The following is a 24,266-nucleotide window of genomic DNA, read 5'->3' on the forward strand; positions in this document are numbered from 1 at the left end:
CGCTTCAGCGTCAGCACTGTGCAGCCTTGTATGTTGTTGTTTCGGAGAGATTTTGAGGATGTGTTCACACATGAACCTCTGTGTACACAATTTTCGTGTGGCTAAGAGGAAATTCTACCCTGCTATCGCTCACTCAAGGAGGTTGTGATGGATACCGAATCAAAAACATCACACCCAGGTTGAGTGAGTCAAAGCAAGACAAAATATCAGCGTCGTCAGCCGGCGTCGGTTAACGTGGAAAACATATTGGAAGGAGCGGCACAACAAGAATAACGACGATAACATATTGTTAAACGAGTTGGCAAACTTGCATGTCAACCTACGTGTCTGCCTTAGGTGGCATTTACGCTTGCTCTTCTGCCGGAGTTTATTAAATTTGGTTACACTTTTTTATTTAATTATCCTGAACTTTGAGCATAATCTGAGCAAGAGCTCTTATTACAGCACCTTTACCGTTGGACAGTTGCGCCGGATTGCACGCATAATTTTTTCTTTGGGTTGACAAACAATGTACTTTGGATTGAGGTTCAGAGCAGCGGGATAATAAGAGAAGATAATTGCTTGATTTCAACACCCTTAAAGGCCCAACTGTGAAACAATATTTCAATAAATTAATTTGAGGTAAATACAAAATTATCATTTAAATAAAGTCGTAAAATGTTCGGGTAAAACCGAACATTGTATACTCTTGCAACCGGCAAGGATTAAAGTCGGCTAAACACATTGAGGTGTTGGCAATATCAAAATTTGAAGCCAAAAACGTAAACCAAAGGATTGGAATTTATTAAATTATGGATAAGCGGTTTAAACCATAAATATAGTTACATAACGCATCCACTTAATTTCATATTAATGTCACATATTGTGACAAACAGGTCAGGTGGAAAGTCGAAAATTAGTATATAGGATATTTTGGGATGAGGGAGGTATAAAGGTAACTGGAAATGTATTAATTAGATTTTACCCGTTTTTAACATCAGGATATACAATATTATTATAAAAGAAACATTCTCCCCGTAATTCAATCATACGAGTCTTCTTCTTCTTTACTGGCGTAGACATCGCTTACGCGATTATAGCCGAGTCAACAACAGCGCGCCAATCGTTTCTTCTCTTCGCTACGTGGCGCCAATTGGATATTCCAAGCGAGGCCAGGTCCTTCTCCACTTGGTCCTTCCACCGGAGTGGAGGTCTTCCTCTTCCTCTGCTTCCCGCGGCGGGTACTGCGTCGAATACTTTCAGAGCTGGAGTGTTTTCATCCATCCGGACAACATGACCTAGCCAGCGTAGCCGCTGTCTTTTAATTCGCTGAACTAAGTCAATGTCGTCGTATATCTCGTACAGCTCATCGTTCCATCGGATGCGGTATTCGCCGTGGCCAACGCGCAAAGGACCATAAATCTTCCGCAGAACTTTTCTCTCGAAAACTCGCAACGTCGACTCATCGGTTGTTGTCATCGTCCAAGCCTCTGCACCATATAGCAGGACGACAATTATGAGCGACTTATAGAGTTGGTTTTTGTTCGTCGAGAGAGGACTTTACTTTTCAATTACCTACTCAGTCCGAAGTAGCACCTGTTGGCAAGAGTAATCCTGCGTTGGATTTCTAGGCTGACATTGTTGGTGGTGTTAATGCTGGTTCCTAAATAGACGAAATTATCTACAACTTCAAAGTTATGACTGTCAACAGTGACGTGAGTGCCAAGTCGCGAGTGCGACGACTGTTTGTTTGATGACAGGAGATATTTCGTCTTGCCTTCGTTCACTGCCAGACCCATTTGCGTTGCTTCCTTGTTCAGTCTGGAGAAAGCAGAACTAACGGCGCGGGTGTTGAGACCGATGATATCAATATCATCGGCATACGCCAGCAGCTGTACACTCTTATAAAAGATTGTACCTGCTCGATTAAGTTCTGCAGCTCGAATAATTTTCTCCAGCAGCAGATTGAAGAAGTCGCACGATAGGGAGTCGCCTTGTCTGAAACCTCGTTTGGTATCGAACGGCTCGGAGAGGTCCTTCCCGATCCTGACGGAGCTTTTCGTGTTGCTCAACGTCAGTTTACACAGCCGTATTAATTTTGCGGGGATACCAAATTCAGACATCGCGGCATAAAGGCAGCTCCTTTTCGTGCTGTCGAAAGCAGCTTTGAAATCGACGAATAGGTGGTGAGTGTCGATTCTCCTTTCACGGGTCTTTTCCTAGATTTGGCGCATGATGAATATCTGGTCGGTTGTTGATTTACCAGGTCTGAAGCCACACTGATAAGGTCCAATCAGTTTGTTGACGGTGGGCTTTAATCTTTCACACAATACGCTCGATAGAACCATGTACGCGATGTTGAGGAGGCTAATCCCACGGTAGTTGGCGCAGATTGTGGGGTCTCCTTTTTTATGGATTGGGCATAGCACACTTAAATTCCAATCGTTGGGCATGCTCTCATCCGACCATATTTTGCAAAGAAGCTGATGCATGCTCCTTATCAGTTCTTCGACGCCGTGTTTGAATAGCTCGGCCGGCAATCCGTCGGCCCCTGCCGCTTTGTTGTTCTTCAGGCGGGCTACTGCTATTCGAACTTCGTCATGGCCGGGCAATGGAACGTCTGCTCCATCGTCATCGATTGGGGAATCGGGTTCGCCTTCTCCTGGTGTTATGTGTTCGCTGCCATTCAGCAGGCTGGAGAAGTGTTCCCTCCATAATCTAAGTATGCTCTGGGCATCGGTGGCTAGATCACCTTTGGGGGTTCTACAGGAGTATTCCGGTCTTGAAACCTTCTGTAAGTCGCCGCATTTTTTCGTAGAATTTTCGAGCATTACCCCTGTCGGCCAGCTTATCAAGCTGTTCGTACTCACGCATTTCGGCCTCTTTCTTCTTCTGTCTGCAAATGCGTCTCGCTTCCCTCTTCAACTCTCGGTATCTATCCCATCCCGCACGTGTTGCAGTCGATCGTAACGTTTCGAGGTAGGCAGCCTGTTTTCTCTCCGCTGCGACACGGCACTCGTCGTCGTACCAGCTGTTCTTTTGCACTTTCCGAAAACCAATGGTTTCGGTTGCAGCTGTACGTAAGGAGTTTGAAATGCCGTCCCACAGTTCCCTTATACCGAGTTGTTGACGAGTGCTCTCAGAGAGCAGGAGTGCAAGCCGAGTAGAAAATCGTTCGGCTGTCTGTTGTGATTGCAGCTTCTCGACGTCGAACCTTCCTTGTGTTTGTTTGCGTGCGTTTTTTGTTGCACAGAGGCGGGTGCGAATATTGGCTGCAACAAGATAGTGGTCCGAGTCGATGTTAGGACCTCGGAGCGCACGCACATCTAAAACACTGGAGACGTGTCTTCCGTCTATCACAACATGATCGATCTGGTTGGTGGTTTTTCGATCCGGAGACAGCAAGGTAGCTTGATGTATCTTCTTATGCTGGAATCTAGTACTACAGATAACCATATTTCGGGCCCCGGCGAAGTCGATCAGCCTCAACCCATTTGGGGATGTTTCCTCATGGAGGCTGAATTTACCGACCGTAGTGCCAAAGATACCTTCTTTGCCCACCCTGGCGTTGAAGTCGCCAAGCACTATTTTGACATCGTGGCGGGGGCATCTCTCATAAGTGCGCTCCAAGCACTCATAAAAAGCATCTTTGGTCACATCGTCCTTCTCTTCCGTCGGGGCGTGGGCGCAAATCAGCGATATGTTGAAGAACCTCGCTTTGATGCGGATTGTGGCTAGACGTTCATTCTCCGGAGTGAATGATAGTACTCGGCGACGGAGTCTCTCTCCCACCACGAATCCAACACCAAACTTGCGCTCCTTTATATGGCCACTGTAGTAAATGCTATAAGGACCTATTTGTCTCTGTCCTTGTCCCGTCCATCGCATTTCTTGGACGGCGGTGATGTCAGCCTTTATTTTCACGAGGACATCTACCAGCTGGGCAGCGGCACCTTCCCAATTAAGGGACCGGACATTCCAAGTGCATGCCCTCAAATCATAATCCTTATTTCGTTTGCCATGGTCGTCATCAAAAGGGGGGTCTCTCATCCGAGGCTGTGTTTGCTTTTTCATTGGGTGTGCTTTTTTACGTGGCGGGTCCCAAACCCGGCGCACAACCCTAAGTAGGGGATATTTCGCCTTCTCACTTTAGCTCGCCTTCAAACGGATGTTCTTAGGCTACCCAGAGGATACTTGGTCAAAGACCGGAAGTCGTGAGCTGCTTGAGTCATATGTAAAAGAATCGTTTCTGGCCACTCCCAAGTGAATGGCGATCAGAGAACTTTCCTCACTTGCGTGAACTTCTACACATGACTCCATCCTCCATAAACGAGGATATCTCATAAATTGACCTATATATTCAGCAAAAAGACAGCCATACAGACTGAGGTCTACATATTTGGTTTTTGGGTTCTTGAAAAATTAAAACTCGATTTCGACAACTATTGGCTCCTTAAGATAAGATACTTTGAGAGCACTGTTTGTGCCAAATTAAATTAGACGTGGTTTTTGTCTAATTTCGCGTTTTATTCTCCGAATTCAGCTGAAATCGGACGAGTAGGTTTCGAGGTATGAATTTTCTCCGCTTGTACAATATCGTGTGTAAAATTGTATGTCTTGAATCATTCGGTTATTTATTTATCGCGATTTTAGTAGTTTTTAACAAAACAGTTACTTCGGAAAGGGCGAAGTTTTAATCCGATTTCAGGGCAAAGATTTAGTCAAAGTTTCCCAAACATAAATTTAAGAAGATGTTGAATAGGTTAATGCACGATGGCCCAAGTGAGCAGTTTCTAATTTGAAAAAGCTTCGAATGCTATTTACAAATAAAAATATTGGAATTGGAAAGTCGAGTTCGACCAGCTTAATTAAATTAACAAATCTCATATCTATTCTTAATCAGCTTTAGATTTATTTTATTTTAATAAACAAAAATAACGAGTTAAAATTTTTTTACCATTTTGCTTCATTATTTACAATTCAACACCTCAATCAAGTTTACGCAAAGGATTTTCAATTTATGTAATCGGTGCAAAAACTGACTAGATATTGCATAATTTCGTTGATATTTTCGTTATCAACATTTGAAATGCATAGTTCTGCTATTGCTAAGAGCACCAATTACGTTGGCATTTAGAAAATCACATGAAAGAATTTCGATGTCCCACAGCCCATTTGCTCAGTTTGGTCTATACATGTGTATATGTATATGTATGTGAATTTAATAGAATTTATTCTGCGTGAGTTTGCAGTTAAATTCAATGAAAATGCAAAAATCCTAGTTAAGCGTTTAATTCAACGCGCACACATGTAAATAGCAGGAAACTGCGTAAAAGTGCAAAAAGTACATAAAAAGACATTTCAATACAACAAACACACTGTGTTAAAAAACTCGCCGCTTTGCACGCCACCAACACATGTAAACATCAAATACTTTGTACACACACCATCAAATAATAATAAAATAAAAATATAATAATTTTATTGAAAGCAAAGTGCATTCAATTTCGTATTCAATGGCATTTATACGGTTGCGGAGGAAGGCAAATGTGAAAATGTGGGATAAATACTGGCTTATTTAAAAAATTGTATACTTTGTATAAGCAAAAAAATGGTGCGGCGATTTTATTTTACCGCAACGTATACATATCTTCTTTCACTGTTATTTGGAGCGTAAATAAAGTGTTTGGTCACTTTAAAATCCAAAGAGCGAAAAAATGATGGGACAGGAAAATAGGAGAAAAATCGTGCATTTCAACGACATTTTATAATATGATTGTATATGTATGCAGATATGTGTTTGTACTTGGACCAACGTATTGAAATAGCTGTCGGTATGAATTGGGAATATAATTTATTTTATTTACTGTACATACATATGTACATACGTGCTAAGTGTATTATTACACGCGGCAACTTTTGTTGCGGCAACTCTTGGTTTATAGGCGAGGGGGCGACGAGGAGAGGAGAATAGCGCCGAGTTTCCAGTGTTCAGCAACTCGCTTTGTGTTCTTATTCGTAACAGTTTGCTGCGACGTTTTTCGGCATTTGTGTTCTTTCTTTCGTAGTACAGTTGCATTTGAGTATATTTTTTTCAAATTAATATTTTGAATATATTTAAAAAATGTAATTTCATCTTTTGGCAAGTAATTTGCAAATATGTATACAGATATAGATAATATAATAAAAATATTTTAGAAAATGGAGTATGACCAAAAAATTGTGAAATGTATGGAGAAAGCGATACAAATTAATTCAGACGATAGTGAAAAGGGTGATATATGTATGTGAAAGTCTGTCATATAATCTTCGTTTTAATTTTGAATTATAAATAAAATGTATTTCTTAATTGACAGAACTGATTAATATATGTGATAGAGTGGCCCAAATACCTATAAGGAAAAAGAAACGACAATGGGTTAAAGCAGTGTTTTCCAAAGTGGGCGATAACGCCCCCTTGTGGGCGCTGCTGGTGTCAAGGGGGGCGGTAAGAGACCCAGAAAGAAAATGGAGGCGTTGTGTAGAAAGAGGCGTAGAGATGAGAAAATATGAGAAGAACTATTATAATAAATAATTATTTGCCAGAAATTTAGAGATCGATACAAAAGGCGAAACCATATTCAATATATTGGAAAAGTTTTGCGATGAGAAAGAGACTCCTTTGAAAAATATTATTTCAATTGCTACGGATGGCGCTCCGGCTATGATAGGGTGCCATAAAGGCTTAATAGCGCACTTAAGAAATAAAATTCCAGATGTCCTTGGCGTACATTGCGTTATTCATAGACAACATTTAGTTGCTAGAAACTTAACTGAAAAACTATTTCAATCACTGCAATATGTCATCAAAGCAGTCAATAAAATCCGCAACAGCTCTTTGAATGATAGATTAGTTCTTGGAAACTAAAGATATCAGACTGGGTGTTGGATCCGTTTTCAAATGTCAACACAGCAATGTCACCTCAGCTGGAAGAAGAACTTATAGAATTGACAACAAACGAGGAAATAAAAATCAAGTTCAAAAATGGTTCCAAGAATTTTGGCTACAAAAACCGATCTCGCAATTGTACCCTGGATTGTGGTCAATCCTTTTACGATTCTTGATAGCATTCCAATAGTCATATTTGTGTGAACGTGGATTTAGTGCTGTAACAACACTGCTTACTAAAAATAGAAATCGTTTGCTTGCCGAACGTGGCGACTTGCGACGGTTCTTGAGTAAATAATAACCTGATATTAACAAACTTATTAAAGAGCATCAGATTCATTCTTCACATTAGTTTTTATATATGGATCGATTATTTTAGTTTAATTTTTAATAAAAGATTCTCTGTTTTAATACTATAAAGTTGTGTTTCAATAATCATTCTTATTGGCAGGTGGAGCCCGTAAGAGTTAACTTGAGACCTAAGCGCCGTTGTATGTTACCTACTGCGCTCAGGTTTCAAGTAGCTGGTTATAGTAAAAGTTTCGTTTAGAATTCTCCGTTAATATACATACATATATAGGTCACAATAATTAATTTGAAGTTATAGTGGTTTTTAAATAGGTGAAAAAATGGGGGCGCTAAAAAAATATTTATTCTCAAAGTGGGCGGTAGACAAAATAAGTTTGGGAACCACTGGGTTAAAGTAAAGAGTAGACAATGGGTTAAAGTAAAGTGAAAGAGAATGAGAAAAAAACTCGAACAGAGTTGCGCAACACAAGTTGCTCGTGTGAAGGTAATGGGCGACAGCAAAAGAGAATCGCCCGAGAATTAGCAACTTTTGTTGCCGCGTGTAATAATACACTAACAAACACATTTACAAACAAGCACACATTATTATTAGTATTGGAGTAAATGTCGTGAATAATATAAGCCATGTATTTGCACATGGGTTTGCTACAAAAGATATACATATGTACATATGTATTTGTAAAGGAGCGTCTTTCGCAGAAATTTATTTATTAAGTTTCGAAATTATCAATGTTGAATTCAAACCGTAAGTAATTCAAACTGCGGAGTGTAAAATCAATTTTAGAATCAAAAAAATATTATGTTTAAAAGGGCTTAGAAATTTAATCAAAAATAAAGTTGTGTGTAACTAAAGCAGCCACTGTGTAACCGTATACTAAAATTTGCATTATATACGGAAACCGGCCGCTGCGCAAATGCTTATTATTACCAGTCCTTGTTATAGTGATAGCTAGTTACGAAATTCAAAAACGTTAAATGTTCTTAAAGAAACTTTAGTAATTTATTTTCAACTTATTTATGAAAGTGTTTATCTAATAGAAAAATCAAACAAACTTTTTCTAAAAAAGTAAACAAATCCTTACTTTTTAAATACTTTGATAAAACGTGTTTTCAAATATATTTACGCCGTTATATGTGCTGACACATTTTTAAATATACATACATATGTAAAAGTACAAAATAGTTGACTTAAGCAATTGGGTAGATAATTGCATTCAAATACAAAACTAAATACATTTTGATTTGAAGTGCTTTACTACTAAGAATAACATAAAATTATAATAGAGTTCGTTTTAGAGCATTTTGGCGATTCGATCCGGGCTGTTATAGTTACGAAGCCAACATTCATTTTATAACTTTACTTAAAAATAGGCAATTTTATCTTTGCTACTTTGAAACCTACCTTACCGAACTGCATTTTTAGAATTAAGCATGAGCTTTCAAAAATCTCCTTAATAATTTACAATTATGGCCTATAATGTGTATCACGTGTCATCACGCGTTCTTTCTGTTAAACGTATTTTGTTTGCAACAAATCATCGCCAATGCAAAAACCAAACCGGGTGTACGGCTTTCCGACGGTAACAGAGCGAAATCTACTGTGTGTACCACAAAGTGGTGCAGAATCAATTGGTGCAATGCAATAAATCATAAATTCATTCAGTCAATGCCGAAAGCTGTCAATCCTTTTTACACAAAACAAAATGTAGCATCAGATGTGAAACATTTTGGGACTGAATAAGAATTTCTATCATAAATATCGATATCGTATGTATGCGCGGGCGATTATATGAGTGTTTGTGTTTTGTGTTGGTGTATTTTAAAGAAGAATGCACCATTTGCTGGTTGCGGTTCCGTTTACATCCACCTGCAATGCGTTATTGTTGCGTTGCATACAAATAGCGAAGAGAGAGCATTTACAACTGTATCGTTAACATGAAAGAAGAATAAAGTGGTGCCTTTTATTACCTGTTACAGCTAAAATCGGAAAGCTCGTGAATGCGTCACAGCGCTTTAGAAACTATTATGCATTTCTACGGCTTCGTAGATTTGAAAACATCTTTATCTGTCTCTCCGTGTTAACTTATTGTATTTCTTCTGTTCTCTATCCTTCTTGAAATGTTTTATTAAGGTGCAGTTCAGATTAAATAAATAATATGCAATTTATTTCAAAGGTTTTACAATTCTCGACTGTTTATATGAAAAATGGTGTATTTTTAGAAAAATCCACGTCCGTTTCGGTTACATAGACCGGACTGTCGTTTTAATGGCATTGGCGTGTTGAAAGTGGAAACAAAGATTTGTTAGGGTGTAATGTGTAAACGGCTAGTTAGTACTGAAAAATGCGATAAACAAATACACTTCCAAACGTGAGAAAATATTTATGAATGGGATCTTGCTCTTAATAACAAGTTTTACTATTAACGGCGAGAGTTTCTAACGTTATGTTTATTCTTCTCCATATGGCACCCTTTCTTGTTCTTCCCTATAGCAATTTTATTTCAACATTTTGAGAATAATTCAAGTTTAAGGAGTCACTAAAGTTTTTCGCTTTAGAAAACCTGATTTTTATTATTCAACATAGTTGTAATCCATGGCGATAAAGTCATTCTATAAGGTCCTTTAAAATTTCGATTTACTTTTCAATAGTATTTCGAATTAATTGATAACTTACGAAACACTATTTTTTATTTAAAGTTTTATTTTTGGTTTTCTAAATTTCGAAATTTTGTATAATAATCCCTATCGAAAATTTTTCCTGCAAGGCATCGGCAATATCGAGCGGTTTGACATTGTTTTGTTTTCAAACTTTGATTTCTTTTAGCAACTTATACATATACGCCATAATATTGTTGCTCTAGCCATTGTTGTATCAACATGGTGAAGTTGTTATCCATATGCATTGGTTTACTCGCTGGTCGCCACGTGTTGCTGCACTGGCACTTCTCGTATCGCTCTTGGTGTTGTTGTGTTGTTCGTTGTAAGCACACAGTCGTTGCGGTAGCTGCTTCGTTCTTGCTCTCATTATAGTTATTGTAGAAATGGCAACAAGGCAGCACAACAACTGCTGTTGTTTTTGTTGCGGTTTCAAGTTTGCAGTTTTAGGTTCTCAAGTGCTGAATACAATACGACGACAGACGACAAACGACATCTGTCAAATATTAAAATACACACGTTCTTATGGAGACTGTTATTTTGACGACGACACGACTACAACGACAGTTGTCGTTCTCGCTAACTTCAATATTCTCATATATTTGCCAACGACAGTAGAGTTGACAGTAGAATGGAAGATAGAGAGATGAGGAAGAGGGGTGATGCCACTAATATGTAAAATGTAAAATTATTCACAGCTCTTACAAACTTGACGTTATTTTACAAATAAAAGCATAAAATAGCTCTATTATAGCTCTATGTTACCCTTTGTAATAACAATTGATAATTTAAAACAAATAAATTTACCTATTTACTTATTTGTTGCACAAAAAATTTCACTTTGAACCAAATATTAAATTTTCATTGAAGACAAGGTATTAGTATGGCCACAACGAAATTGTGTACATGCAAAATGGAGAGCTGTGTTGTCTTGTTCATGTAGTAGGATGCACAACGCCATTTTCAGTTCACTGTCGTTCTGTCGTGTCGTGTCGTAAGCATTGTAAACAGCATATCAAGCATGTAACTGTTCAGCTTGCTTTCATTCAGCCCGTCCACACTCGCAAAAATCCATCCCTACTCTTTAATTTTCAATCTCAATACATGCTCCTTCGTTGGGATCCCATTTTGTGCGAATGCACGAACATATTTATGGTGATTTGTGGCATATCCAGGGGTCGTTGGTTACAAAGTTGTTGCATACGGAGACCTTAAATTAATGCGAATAGTTGACGCACATCCGAATTTGCTTTGCTCCTCCCGCCAGTTGACATATCGCAAAAAGATTTTGTTCACTCATTTTTAAATTACGTCAATTCCTATTCATGGTCATAAAAACTTGTAGATTACAAACCATTGAAAAATAATTTCTCATAATGTGGCCTTATAATTTCATTATAAGTTCAAACCCAGAACTACATATGTATATTGCTACCTTGAACAGGGTGTAAGTTAATACCACCAGTTCATATTACATGAACATATTGTATTTCTGTTATAAATATGTAACCCATATGGTACTTTCCTAATACTGTCCGCCTTAGGTGGTCCAAAAATATAACTCATAGATTGTAAGATGAATCTTTCCACTTGTAACATATGTCCTACATATGTCCTATCTCAAGTGGATTGTAGATATACTTCCTAGAATGTAAGATTAATATTTGTATCTAGGCTTAAGCAAAATATTGTATTTAAGAAAATGTAATGAAGAAAACGAGGCAGTCGACCACAGGCAGTTGCCCGTAGTTGCCCGTGGTTACTCAAAAACAAAACAACTTATTAATTGGCGATCCTGCCAGGAGTATCGCAAAACTCCTGTTGGACCAAAATGAAACAATAAGATTAGGCGGTAACTGTTTAAGGGGACCAAAAATCCCCGTGTTACCGTCGAAAAATAAATCAAGTATCCTCTACTGAGGAGAAAAGAGAAAAACAAACCGAAATTGGCAAGTTCTGTGTATTGAACATGAACTGACTGTGGTAGAGCAGCAACTTTACACATACGGATAAATTGATGTCTTCAAGGACGACGGCAAGAGCTCCAGCAAAAGAATACAGCACCTCATAAACAACAACAAGCAACGCATTACAACAAAAAAGTAAAAACAAAAAATTTTGAAAAAACGCTAATTCCAAAAAGAGACACATAAACAAAAAAATCTCAGCGCCACTTAGAAAAATATTGAAAAAATTTCGAGTGTGTGTTTGTGCCAACTGCCAATCGAACGCGCCACGTATTACGGGCGAACAGCAAACAAACGTACGCAACAGCAGTAGCAGTAAAAGCAGCAACAGAAATAGCAGTAACAAATTTTAAAGGCAGCAACCTGATTAACAACAACAACAACATATTCAACAGCAGCATCAAATTCAACAACAACAAAATAGTTGTAAGTAGCTCTTATATTAATTAATTGCATTAAGTACAAAATGTTTAGTTATGTTGTTTTAGTATTATAAAAATAATAATCATGACACTCACAAATGTCTGTGTTTATAAATAAAAATAAAAAAATTGTATATCAAATATATACAAATTATATCAAATTAAATATTAAAAATTTTAAATGAAGGCTCGACCAGCCAAATAATAAAATATTTTTAAAACCGCGATTCACTACCGCAAGGGGGACCCTCCGGTTTATAATATAAACTCAGTTCTGCGATTCTGAACTCCAGAACCTCCAGAATAAAAGAGTATCTTTTCCCGGAAAAGATCAAAACATATATTTAAATACAGACAGGCTACAAAATATATGCCATTTAAATATTTTTAATATGTATGCAAAACGAAATTTAACTATATTTTTGTGAGTATTACTATATATTTCATGAAACTCACAAATATATATAAAAAAACTGAAAAATAAAGTTAAATGTAAGAAAAACATCATTTTTTGGGAGCAGAGACTCCTGAAGCGCCTGCCGAAGATTTTACCGGCAAAATAAAATTAAAAATAATGGTAAAAAATATAAAATTACATATATATATTAAAATATAAACAAATTTTTTCGGAGAAAAACGTCCTAAAACGCCAGCTGAAGATTCATACCAGCAGAGTAAAACGAAGAATTATAAAAGAATATTGTGGAACGAAAATGTTCTACAACTCCAGCCGAAGTAAAGGCAAAATAAAACAGAAATAATGGAAAAAAATATAAAATAAATATAAACAATAAATATAAATATATAAACATATCAAAATATTAAAATAGAAAATGTATATTACTTGGGACAAGACAATTCTAAGACACTAGCCGGAGAAAGTACCGGCAATACTAAAAATAAAAAAATACTTTAAAATTGTGGAACAAACAAGTTCTACAACGCCAGCCGAAGATTTTACCGGCAAAATAAAACAAAAAAGAATGGCGAAAAGCCAAATAGAAATATAAATATACAAAATTTAAAATACTTGGGACAAGAAAATCCTAAGACGCCAGTCGAAGAGATAATACCGACAATAGAATAAAAAAATATACTCCAAAAAAATAATTTCAATAATGTAAAAGAAAAAATTGCTGAAATGTATTCAGGTAATATAACAATAAATGATGTCACATATAAAAAGACTTCTTTCAAAAAATAATAAAAAGTCGAAAATAATATGAAATGTATCGTTTATCTTCGATCAAATTTAAATAAATTGTAAAATAAATTAAGATTTCAAAATAGTACTGTTCAAATTGATAAATTAGTTTATAGCCTCACATACTATATCTATTTGAATCGGGACGCTTCAATTTAGAGGTGGGGGAGTTAATACCACCAGTTCATATTACATGAACATATTGTATTTCTGTTATAAATATGTAACCCATATGGTACTTTCCTAATACTGTCCGCCCTAGGTGGTCCAAAAATATAACTCATAGATTGTAAGATGAATCTTTCCACTTGTAACATATGTCCTACATATGTCCTATCTCAAGTGGATTGTAGATATACTTCCTAGAATGTAAGATTAATATTTGTATCTAGGCTTAAGCAAAATATTGTATTTAAGAAAATGTAATGAAGAAAACGAGGCAGTCGACCACAGGCAGTTGCCCGTAGTTGCCCGTGGTTACTCAAAAACAAAACAACTTATTAATTGGCGATCCTGCCAGGAGTATCGCAAAACTCCTGTTGGACCAAAATGAAACAATAAGATTAGGCGGTAACTGTTTAAGGGGACCAAAAATCCCCGTGTTACCGTCGAAAAATAAATCAAGTATCCTCTACTGAGGAGAAAAGAGAAAAACAAACCGAAATTGGCAAGTTCTGTGTATTGAACATGAACTGACTGTGGTAGAGCAGCAACTTTACACATACGGATAAATTGATGTCTTCAAGGACGACGGCAAGAGCTCCAGCAAAAGAATACAGCACCTCATAAACAACAACAAGCAACGCATTACAACAAAAAAGTAAAAACAAAAAATTTTGAAAAAACGCTAATTCCAAAAAGAGACACATAAACAAAAAAATCTCAGCGCCACTTAGAAAAATATTGAAAAAATTTCGAGTGTGTGTTTGTGCCAACTGCCAATCGAACGCGCCACGTATTACGGGCGAACAGCAAACAAACGTACGCAACAGCAGTAGCAGTAAAAGCAGCAACAGAAATAGCAGTAACAAATTTTAAAGGCAGCAACCTGATTAACAACAACAACAACATATTCAACAGCAGCATCAAATTCAACAACAACAAAATAGTTGTAAGTAGCTCTTATATTAATTAATTGCATTAAGTACAAAATGTTTAGTTATGTTGTTTTAGTATTATAAAAATAATAATCATGACACTCACAACTGTCTGTGTTTAAAAATAAAAATAAAAAAAATTGTATATCAAATATATACAAATTATATCAAATTAAATATTAAAAATTTTAAATGAAGGCTCGACCAGCCAAATAATAAAATATTTTTAAAACCGCGATTCACTACCGCAAGGGGGACCCTCCGGTTTATAATATAAACTCAGTTCTGCGATTCTGAACTCCAGACCCTCCAGAATAAAAGAGTATCTTTTCCCGGAAAAGATCAAAACATATATTTAAATACAGACAGGCTACAAAATATATGCCATTTAAATATTTTTAATATGCATGCAAAACGAAATTTAACTATATTTTTGTGAGTATTACTATATATTTCATGAAACTCACAAATATATATAAAAAAACTGAAAAATAAAGTTAAATGTAAGAAAAACATCATTTTTTGGGAGCAGAGACTCCTGAAGCGCCTGCCGAAGATTTTACCGGCAAAATAAAATTAAAAATAATGGTAAAAAATATAAAATTACATATATATATTAAAATATAAACAAATTTTTTCGGAGAAAAACGTCCTAAAACGCCAGCTGAAGATTCATACCAGCAGAGTAAAACGAAGAATTATAAAAGAATATTGTGGAACGAAAATGTTCTACAACTCCAGCCGAAGTAAAGGCAAAATAAAACAGAAATAATGGAAAAAAATATAAAATAAATATAAACAATAAATATAAATATATAAACATATCAAAATATTAAAATAGAAAATGTATATTACTTGGGACAAGACAATTCTAAGACACTAGCCGGAGAAAGTACCGGCAATACTAAAAATAAAAAAATACTTTAAAATTGTGGAACAAACAAGTTCTACAACGCCAGCCGAAGATTTTACCGGCAAAATAAAACAAAAAAGAATGGCGAAAAGCCAAATAGAAATATAAATATACAAAATTTAAAATACTTGGGACAAGAAAATCCTAAGACGCCAGTCGAAGAGATAATACCGACAATAGAATAAAAAAATATACTCCAAAAAAATAATTTCAATAATGTAAAAGAAAAAATTGCTGAAATGTATTCAGGTAATATAACAATAAATGATGTCACATATAAAAAGACTTCTATCAAAAAATAATAAAAAGTCGAAAATAATATGAAATGTATCGTTTATCTTCGATCAAATTTAAATAAATTGTAAAATAAATTAAGATTTCAAAATAGTACTGTTCAAATTGATAAATTAGTTTATAGCCTCACATACTATATCTATTTGAATCGGGACGCTTCAATTTAGAGGTGGGGGAGTTAATACCACCAGTTCATATTACATGAACATATTGTATTTCTGTTATAAATATGTAACCCATATGGTACTTTCCTAATACTGTCCGCCCTAGGTGGTCCAAAAATATAACTCATAGATTGTAAGATGAATCTTTCCACTTGTAACATATGTCCTACATATGTCCTATCTCAAGTGGATTGTAGATATACTTCCTAGAATGTAAGATTAATATTTGTATCTAGGCTTAAGCAAAATATTGTATTTAAGAAAATGTAATAAAGAAAACGAGGCAGTCGACCACAGGCAGTTGCCCGTAGTTGCCCGTGGTTACTCAAAAACAAAACAACTTATTAATTTGTATTATTTTGCCACAATGTTCATAACTCACAGAAGGAAACATCGGAGACGATATAAAACGTCCGCTAGTCCGTCTGTCTGTATATATGCAAAATAGTCCCTTAGTTTTTGAAATAGCATTCTAAAACTTGCAGACGTCCATTTCTTTTCAAGATGCTGCTCATTTTTCGGAACCACCGATATTGGAATAGTATACTATAAATATTACATACAAACTGAGGGGTATTATAGCTTTGGACCAGCCGAAGTTAATGTTTCTTCTGGTTTTAAGTTAATACCGATAAATTTTCAGTGCAATTATAATGACTTTGCCGTGTGGCAACGCTGAGTGACATGCGTTTTCTGTGTTTACGGGGACTGAGTGGAAGGCAATAGTAACCTTGTAGTAACCTTCGCTAAAGCTGCTTTACATTATAAGTCGAGCGTGTTGCTTTTCCATGTTACTTATTTATTTATCATTTGTATATGCTGACATGCGTTTATCTCCAAGTATGTATGTATGAATACCGGCAAAAAAAGAATGCACACCCCTACATTTATCCATCCATATTCAAGCAAGGTTCGTTATTTAGCATCAACAACATGCAAAAGTGGTGAAATGAGGCAGATGAAAGTTCCATTTAAAACACGTGTTTTGTTACTTTGCGATGTCCTGCTGACAGCTAATTTGTTGCCTTTTCCGTGCAGCTGGCAACAGCGTGAAGACATATGTATTAACCTCAAGGAGAAGACATAATCGGGTTTCTAAAGAAACTGTGCATTGCTCTTGCACTGTAGCGTTTTCGGCAGAAAACTTCTTGTTGTTGTCATGAACCTAGCGTACCAAAGCTACATTGACATAAGTAGTTTTACCTGCAAGTTTTCTTGTCACAAGGCTAAATAATTTTTCACAACCATCGTTTGGAGAGTCGTTTTGTAATTATACGTCTCCGAAGAAGAAAATATTTAGATATCCCATTTCAGCGCCACAAATTTTTTGCTATTAACATTCTTAAATTATTCTTAAACAGAAACATGGTTTAGAGGGCCATTTATTTGTCAAATTTATTTGTTGTTCTGAATGGGTCTCTATGTTAAGCTAATTGTTTGAAGTTAGCAAACACGGCATCCATTACGTTGACATCAAGTTAATAAACATTTAGAAATTCTTTGCAGAAAATGTAATGTTGCTCACTTTGGGAAGGTGTGACGGCGTGTGGTATTAATTTCAATTTGGATAAATCGTTAATGATACTGTTGGGTCACCGATTGCGACCCACTGCATACTTCGACCATATGATCTTATATATTTTTGCTATTTCTATTATGAGAAAAGCGGCTTATCCCTAAAGATACATTGTGGTGATAATGCCAGGGGCACCGAATGAATTGAAACAACCGGCACTGGTTATGCAATACACAGAACACCTGCTACAAATCATCCGGAACATCGCATATTAACGTCATCCTTGTCGTTAAAATGAAACCCCATTCACATCCACAGAATAAATTGGCACCTGCATCATAATCAGCTCTGTCACACCAGATACTAGTGCGTTTGCTATGCAGATGCATATGTACTCCCCCATCTACAAATAAAATTGAATCCAACAACAACTGACCACAGCTCTCCAGCCGAAATAATACTAGTCAAAGCATAGCAAAACTAGCAAATTGACAGCACAGAAGATAAATCTGTTCCAGAATGTACACAGCTGTGTGTGCGTACGCAGCCATGTGGTTGGCGTCAGTACAAACGTGTCGACTGTGATGCATGTCGATGTGTCGGTGTGAATGAAATGCGGATCAAATATTACATAAATGCATACAGGCTTATGCTCCTCCAGAGCAGTGCAGAGGGCAGCTAGTGGTCGGGCGCACATCATTATTCGAAATTTGAATTTCATTGTTATTTATAACGGTCGGTAGTTTGTCCACAACGTCATCGACAGCAACATCAAAATTACGGTGTATTCTTCCTATCCTTATTGGCATTTGCATTCCTTCCATCCATTAAATCCAGCTTAGCGCTAACTCGAGTTCAAATCCACATGCAATTCAGATTCTGACATAATGTGTATAAACACAAACTCAGACACCCATACTATATACATACATACATATACATATGTACAGGTATATGGCATGCAGTCACACTGGAAAGTGGACTTGGGGACACTTTTATGCTGTGTGTCTCTATGACTTTGCAAAAGATAGCTGAAGTTCATGGCGTAGATATACATAAATAGATTCAGCATTCGTCTGTCATTATTTAGAGTAGATATACATATGTATGTATTTCCGCTACCAAACGGTTATGTGTGTGATTTGTTTGTTGTAACTATTCCCCCGCAGATACCTAACGACCCCTCTCTTTGCCTTATCAATTATCGACGAAATGTCTTGGATGTCATCAATAATTGGGTTTTTGAGAATATTTTCGGTAAAATGGTACTATAACAGCTGCATTTTAATGAACGTCCGTAAACACCAAGTATTGTGGTTGCAAACAATGCCCCGAAATGGTTGTGTAAACGAGTCAATTGAGTAGATATGCAGATAAAAGAGAAATAATAAAACAGTTAAATTGATCAAAAAAGGCTGCTACGAAAGCTTGGTGTAGATGTAATCCTAATTTACAATTGGGAAAGGAAAAGTTGATACCGTATTCCGCAGGGCACAGATGATACTCTACCCAATAAACAAAACTAATTCAACAAAGACCGACTTTTTGGAAAAGTAGTTATTTTGACGTGGACCTTTTCGTTGTATCATGGGATATTTCGATATTAAGTCAAATTTTTTTGGAAAATAAATATATTATATAAGTATAAGAATGAAACTCATATTTTGTATGTCCGCGATTTACGACCGAACCACAGCACGGAAAAAAGTGAAAATTTTCCTTTAGTCCTGGAGAAGGTGCTATCTTTGGCCTTTGCTCACGATTTCTCAATTTATGTCTATATTGGTGATGAGGTAGCTTGGAACCTCGGGATGGGCATAGGCTACTTTCATCATTTTATGTCAAAAGTCACAACAATTCAAAAATAAAAATATATTTACTTGCATATCAAAACATAAGCATTTGTTCAATATTCATGGGAGAATCCTTTGACTATTTTTTTACTTCAAAAAAACAAAATAACAACACACAGCTACTGGTATGGTATGGTGGTTTTTGTTTACATACTCATTATAGTGATACATACATAGGTGTAACTGATCAAGAAAAAGTTGAATCATAATTTGAGATGAGTGCATAATATCTGACAAATATTCCTGAAGAATTGCACAGAACAATTCAATATTCAAAAGGAAAGATCAAGTCTGTCTTACGTGTAGTGTCTGGGTTTTAGCCGTCGATTTTGCAATTAAATTCGATGAATGTTGAACAACGTTACCATATGATTAGATATAGGCTGAGGGACTCTCTTCTGCTCTACTCCTGCACTGTTATTCACTATAACAAGACGCATATACGTAGGCTGCTATATATATATCTGGACTAGGCAACACTAAGTGTTGCCAGGTGCAATCTGACATTTCCATTGGAAAGTTTGACATTTTTCAGCATAACATCACTCAGAACGTTTTGTCATTTAATCGTGAATTGTTTTATTTACAGGGAATTAAAAAATTCATCTCGGCCAAAAAATGGAATTAACTCGTGAACGTTTTCGTGCGATCATTTTTCACAACTTTCGACGTGGATTATCACGACAAGAGTGCATCGATGAACTAAAATCTTTGTATGGCTATGAAGCACCATCCTATAGCACTGTGAAAAACTGGTACAACGAATTCAATCGTGGCCGACGCTCGCTCAAAGACGAATTCCGTGAAGGTCGTCCAAAAACAGCCATTGTGCCAGAAAACATCGATGCCGTACGTGAACTGATAATGCAAGACCGTCATGTAACATACCTTCAGATAGAGGCATGCCTATGCATTTCTCCCACCAGCATAAATTCCATATTGCATGAACACCTGGCCGTAAAAAAGGTTTGTTCTCGTTGGATCCCGCACAATTTGACAATCGCTCAAAAAAAGGCTCGAAAAGGCCAGAAATATATATAGCAGCCCTCGTATACATAAGTGATATCCTTGACAACGAGGAGCGAGCGGGTTTAGACTAGTTTTAAATAAAAAAAAAATGACAGAATATTTGGGAAATATAAAAGCCTAAAATAAAAAGGCTAAAATAAAAATACAAAGCCAAAAATTTGTTATTTTAATTTTTCACATAAATTTTAAAGTAAGTGAAAAAGGTATAAACAAAATTTTTTAGAAAACCTTGCCATATAACTTTTTTCCAAAGGACCAGTACTTTTACCAGAAATCGGGATAAATGGTTCTTAACTCTTAAAAATTCGACCACCCCCATTTTCCTCTTCCGGATCTCAGATCGCCATCATTTGCATTTTATTTTCGTTATTTTATCTTTCTTTTTCAATAGGTTTTATCCTACATTTTGGAAAAATATCTACTTAGAACATGGCCCGGATGAAATGAAGGAGAATCGTCAGATAAACAATTCTTTCGAAGTTATGTTGAATGCAACAGCAAAAATATGTGCAACACTTTATTTTAAAGAGCGGCGCGTAGTTTTTGTGTTTATTGGGCAGGCAAATATTGTATGACTGCATGTATGTATGTATGTAGACATAACCAAGTCATTGTTGGCGATAATGGTGACGATAATGATAGCAAGGCGACAATGAAGCTTCAGCAGCTTGTAAGCAACCAGAAGCGACAGGACGAGCGATTGAACTAACTACCGACCACTATCTCCGCCGCAGTCGCATCCAAGCAAAATATTATAAAATTGTTTGGTCTAGGTTATGAAAGTTAAGAGGGAATCAACGCAAACGCACGTATGCTTGTGAAGAGGAAGAGGAGGATTGGAGGTACATACGTATTGGCATCAACCCCAGACCCTATTTGTGCAACTATTTACTTTCAGTATTCTGTGCATCCTGTTACGGAAAGGTGGTGTTGCTCTATAATGACATGTTTTTATTGTTTGTCGATAGCAATGTGAATGTATTCAATTGGAAACCCGATAGCTGCCCTGAAACATGAATCGATATTATCATACAAACCATTTGGATGAACAAAGAAATGTCAGAACTAGCAACGGCACGAAGAGGGACAGAGAAATGGATAACAAAATTAAAGGACCGCAGTACATCCATATATATATACAACCAATGTAGTCAAAGAATATTTAAAAATACTTGAACGAAAAATGCCAGCCATTATGGCCAAGCTCAAACGAAACACTTTTATTGATATAAACACATATACTTGTATTAAGTAATTTGCTTAAAAAAACTCTTCTGAAATACAAATTTCAATTACAATTTTAATTAAAGTCGAAAAAGTCAGAAAAAACATCAGACATAAATATATACATTTTTTCTACAGCTTCCAGCTTCTTTATAAATTAAAAGTTATATCGCTGATTCAATTAAATTTGATTTGAGGACATAGGAAAATTTCAATTTGAATTTGGACCTAAGAATATCAATTAGACTAAAATCTTCTCAGGACTTCAAGTAAAACACGTTAGTCACCTGAAGGGAAAAAGGCGGTCAGTTAACTAGTTTATCTCATATAAATTATAGCGTAGTTTGTTGTTTTCACTAAATATATAAATAATTTACGTGTCCCTGAATTGATTTTAGTAAAACTTTGCAATCTGTGTCCAGGTTGAATGAACTTAAAGGGTAGGAAAGTTTAAATATATATATGTATATATTTCTAAACATTAGCATGGGTTCAAAATTAAAAGAAAGAGTAACAATAACAAATAACGAAGGGCAAAGTTTGGCTGTAACCGAACATTTTATACTACACAACCACATCTAATTCTTCTTCTACTGTAAAAGCGGCGAAATACTTATACATACGTTGGTGTTGGCAATCATTATTCGAAGAAATCGTGAATGGATAACAATATTAGGTAAATGGGGGTTAGGGCAAGTTTTCACTCGATTTAAGGCCCTATTTTCAGTCTTATTAGAAAAAACGCTTCTCAATTTCTTTGAAATAGCACATTTGTTGATATTTGTATGTTTAAAAATCCTTATAGTAAGTATATAGCAGCTAAGGGAAGTATTGATCCGATTCAACCCATAGTTGACACAAGGGTATACTATTATCAAAGAAACAGTTCCTCACAGATTGACCAATATTTTCGGCAAAAAGTCAGCAATATCTTTTATTTGGCGTCTGGATTCTTGTGAAGTTATAGACCGATTTCGAAAATTTTTGAATGTAAGATGAAATACCTTGCGGGCAGAGGAAATTAAAAATTGTACTATATATGAAGTAGGAGTAACGTACTGTAACGTAGGAATGTTAGAATTAACTATGTTATACAAGGTCTGTCGCAAAAGAAACTGAACTTTTTAAATATAACTGTTTCTGGTGACGCCACCTATTAGTGGGTATATGAAATAAAACGTTTGATCTCTTGTTGACATTTCGTAAAAATTTTAAGACAATTGGATAACTACAATCGATGTTATCGATCAAAAAGTGAAAGCAGCTTTTGGTCATCGGTCGTAAAATGCATTTTGAACAAAGAGCAAATATTAAATTTTGTTTTAAACTTGGGAAAACGTTTACTGAAACATTTCAAATCATGAAAAAAGTTCAATGCTATCTCGTAGTAATGTGCGTGAGTGGTTTAAGCGATTCCAAGAAGGTCGTGAGGACGAGAGCCATCACCGAAAAAAGTCGTCTTCAGAAGTCAAAAATAAAGACAATGCTGATTTGTTTTTACGATTCCGAGGATATTGTGCACCGAGAGTTCGTCCCACCTGGCCAAACTATTAATGCTGTGTTTTAACTTGGTGTTATAAAGCGTCTTTTGTCACGCATTCGTCGTGCTCGACAACAATACCGTGAGGCAGGGTCCTGACGCCTGTTGCACGATAATGCGCCGTGTCATCGGTCGACGCTTGTCACTGATTTTTTGGCAAAAAACTCCATATTAACCATTAATCGCTTAACCTACTCACCTGATCTGGCACCCTGTGATTTTTACCTATTTGGAAAATTTCATTTGCCCACGAAAGGACACTGGTTTCAGGACATTTCAGCAATCCAAAAGGCGACGACCGATATTCTCAAGAGTATTCCGAAAAATGACCTTAAACACTCATTCGAAATACTAATTGACCGGGCTAAACGCTATATCGAAGCACAAGGAAACTACTTTGAATAAAAAAATATAACTTTTGAAAAATATTAATTTTTTGTTTTTTTTTTTTAACAGTCCTCTTTCTTTTGCGACAGTCCTTGTATACTAAATTTGTTTGAAATTGGTAGAGTAGATACTAAGATATGTGAATTCACGTCGGTGCTGTGTTGTCATCCAATTTTGACATCAGCTCTCAAAGCCTCCTTGAACCATGCCGGATATAAAACTTAATATCTCCGACGCATTTAGTTATTGATTTATAAGATTTTTAGCACTTTTTAATAAAATCATTGGGCGTGACTATCATCCGTTCTGTCACAATTTGTATGATATAGCTTTAATGGTTTCGACTTTGTACATATATTTTAAACTTATTGCGCGCGGGCCACGCCGCGTTTTACAAAAACTTTAGCCCTCAAGGCAACTGACTTGTTACTGCGATTTGTCGTATTAAATTACAGTTTTAAATCTTAATTTAGTACTTATGGCACATTTTTGAAAATGTACTTACTGTTTTTGCCAAGAACACGTACACCACGTTTCAGAAGGATATCATAATTTTACTCAAGTCACAGCCCGCACAGACAGACGGATGAACAGATAGACATCAGGATTTCATCGTGATCATTTACAAATATACACGTAACCTAAAGGTATAGAGATAGATATAGATCTCTATTTGTTTTAGGTGACACAAGAAACCGTTAGGTGAACAAAGCTGTTATAATTTGCAGCAAAACGTTGTAAGAATATACAAATTATAATTTTCAGTAAATTTTCAAATGGAAAAT

General features: G+C 36.1%; 2 protein-coding genes across 4 annotated transcripts in view; both read right to left on the reverse strand.

Moving 5' to 3' along the window:
• LOC125777361 (craniofacial development protein 2-like) overlaps window positions 1-23,973 on the reverse strand; it is a 72,692-nt gene extending 48,719 nt beyond the window's left edge. The window contains exon 1 of the mRNA XM_049452120.1: window positions 1,555-23,973. Within this exon, the coding sequence (XP_049308077.1) occupies window positions 2,743-4,053 (1,311 nt within the window). The 5' untranslated portion in view covers window positions 4,054-23,973 and the 3' untranslated portion in view covers window positions 1,555-2,742. The remainder of the gene's footprint in view (window positions 1-1,554) is intronic.
• LOC105233534 (matrix metalloproteinase-2) overlaps window positions 1-24,266 on the reverse strand; it is a 333,189-nt gene that overhangs the window by 53,448 nt on the left and 255,475 nt on the right. The window lies entirely within an intron of this gene.

This window comes from Bactrocera dorsalis, chromosome 3 (genome assembly GCF_023373825.1).
Source record: "Bactrocera dorsalis isolate Fly_Bdor chromosome 3, ASM2337382v1, whole genome shotgun sequence".
Classification (NCBI taxonomy): Eukaryota; Metazoa; Arthropoda; class Insecta; order Diptera; family Tephritidae; genus Bactrocera; species Bactrocera dorsalis.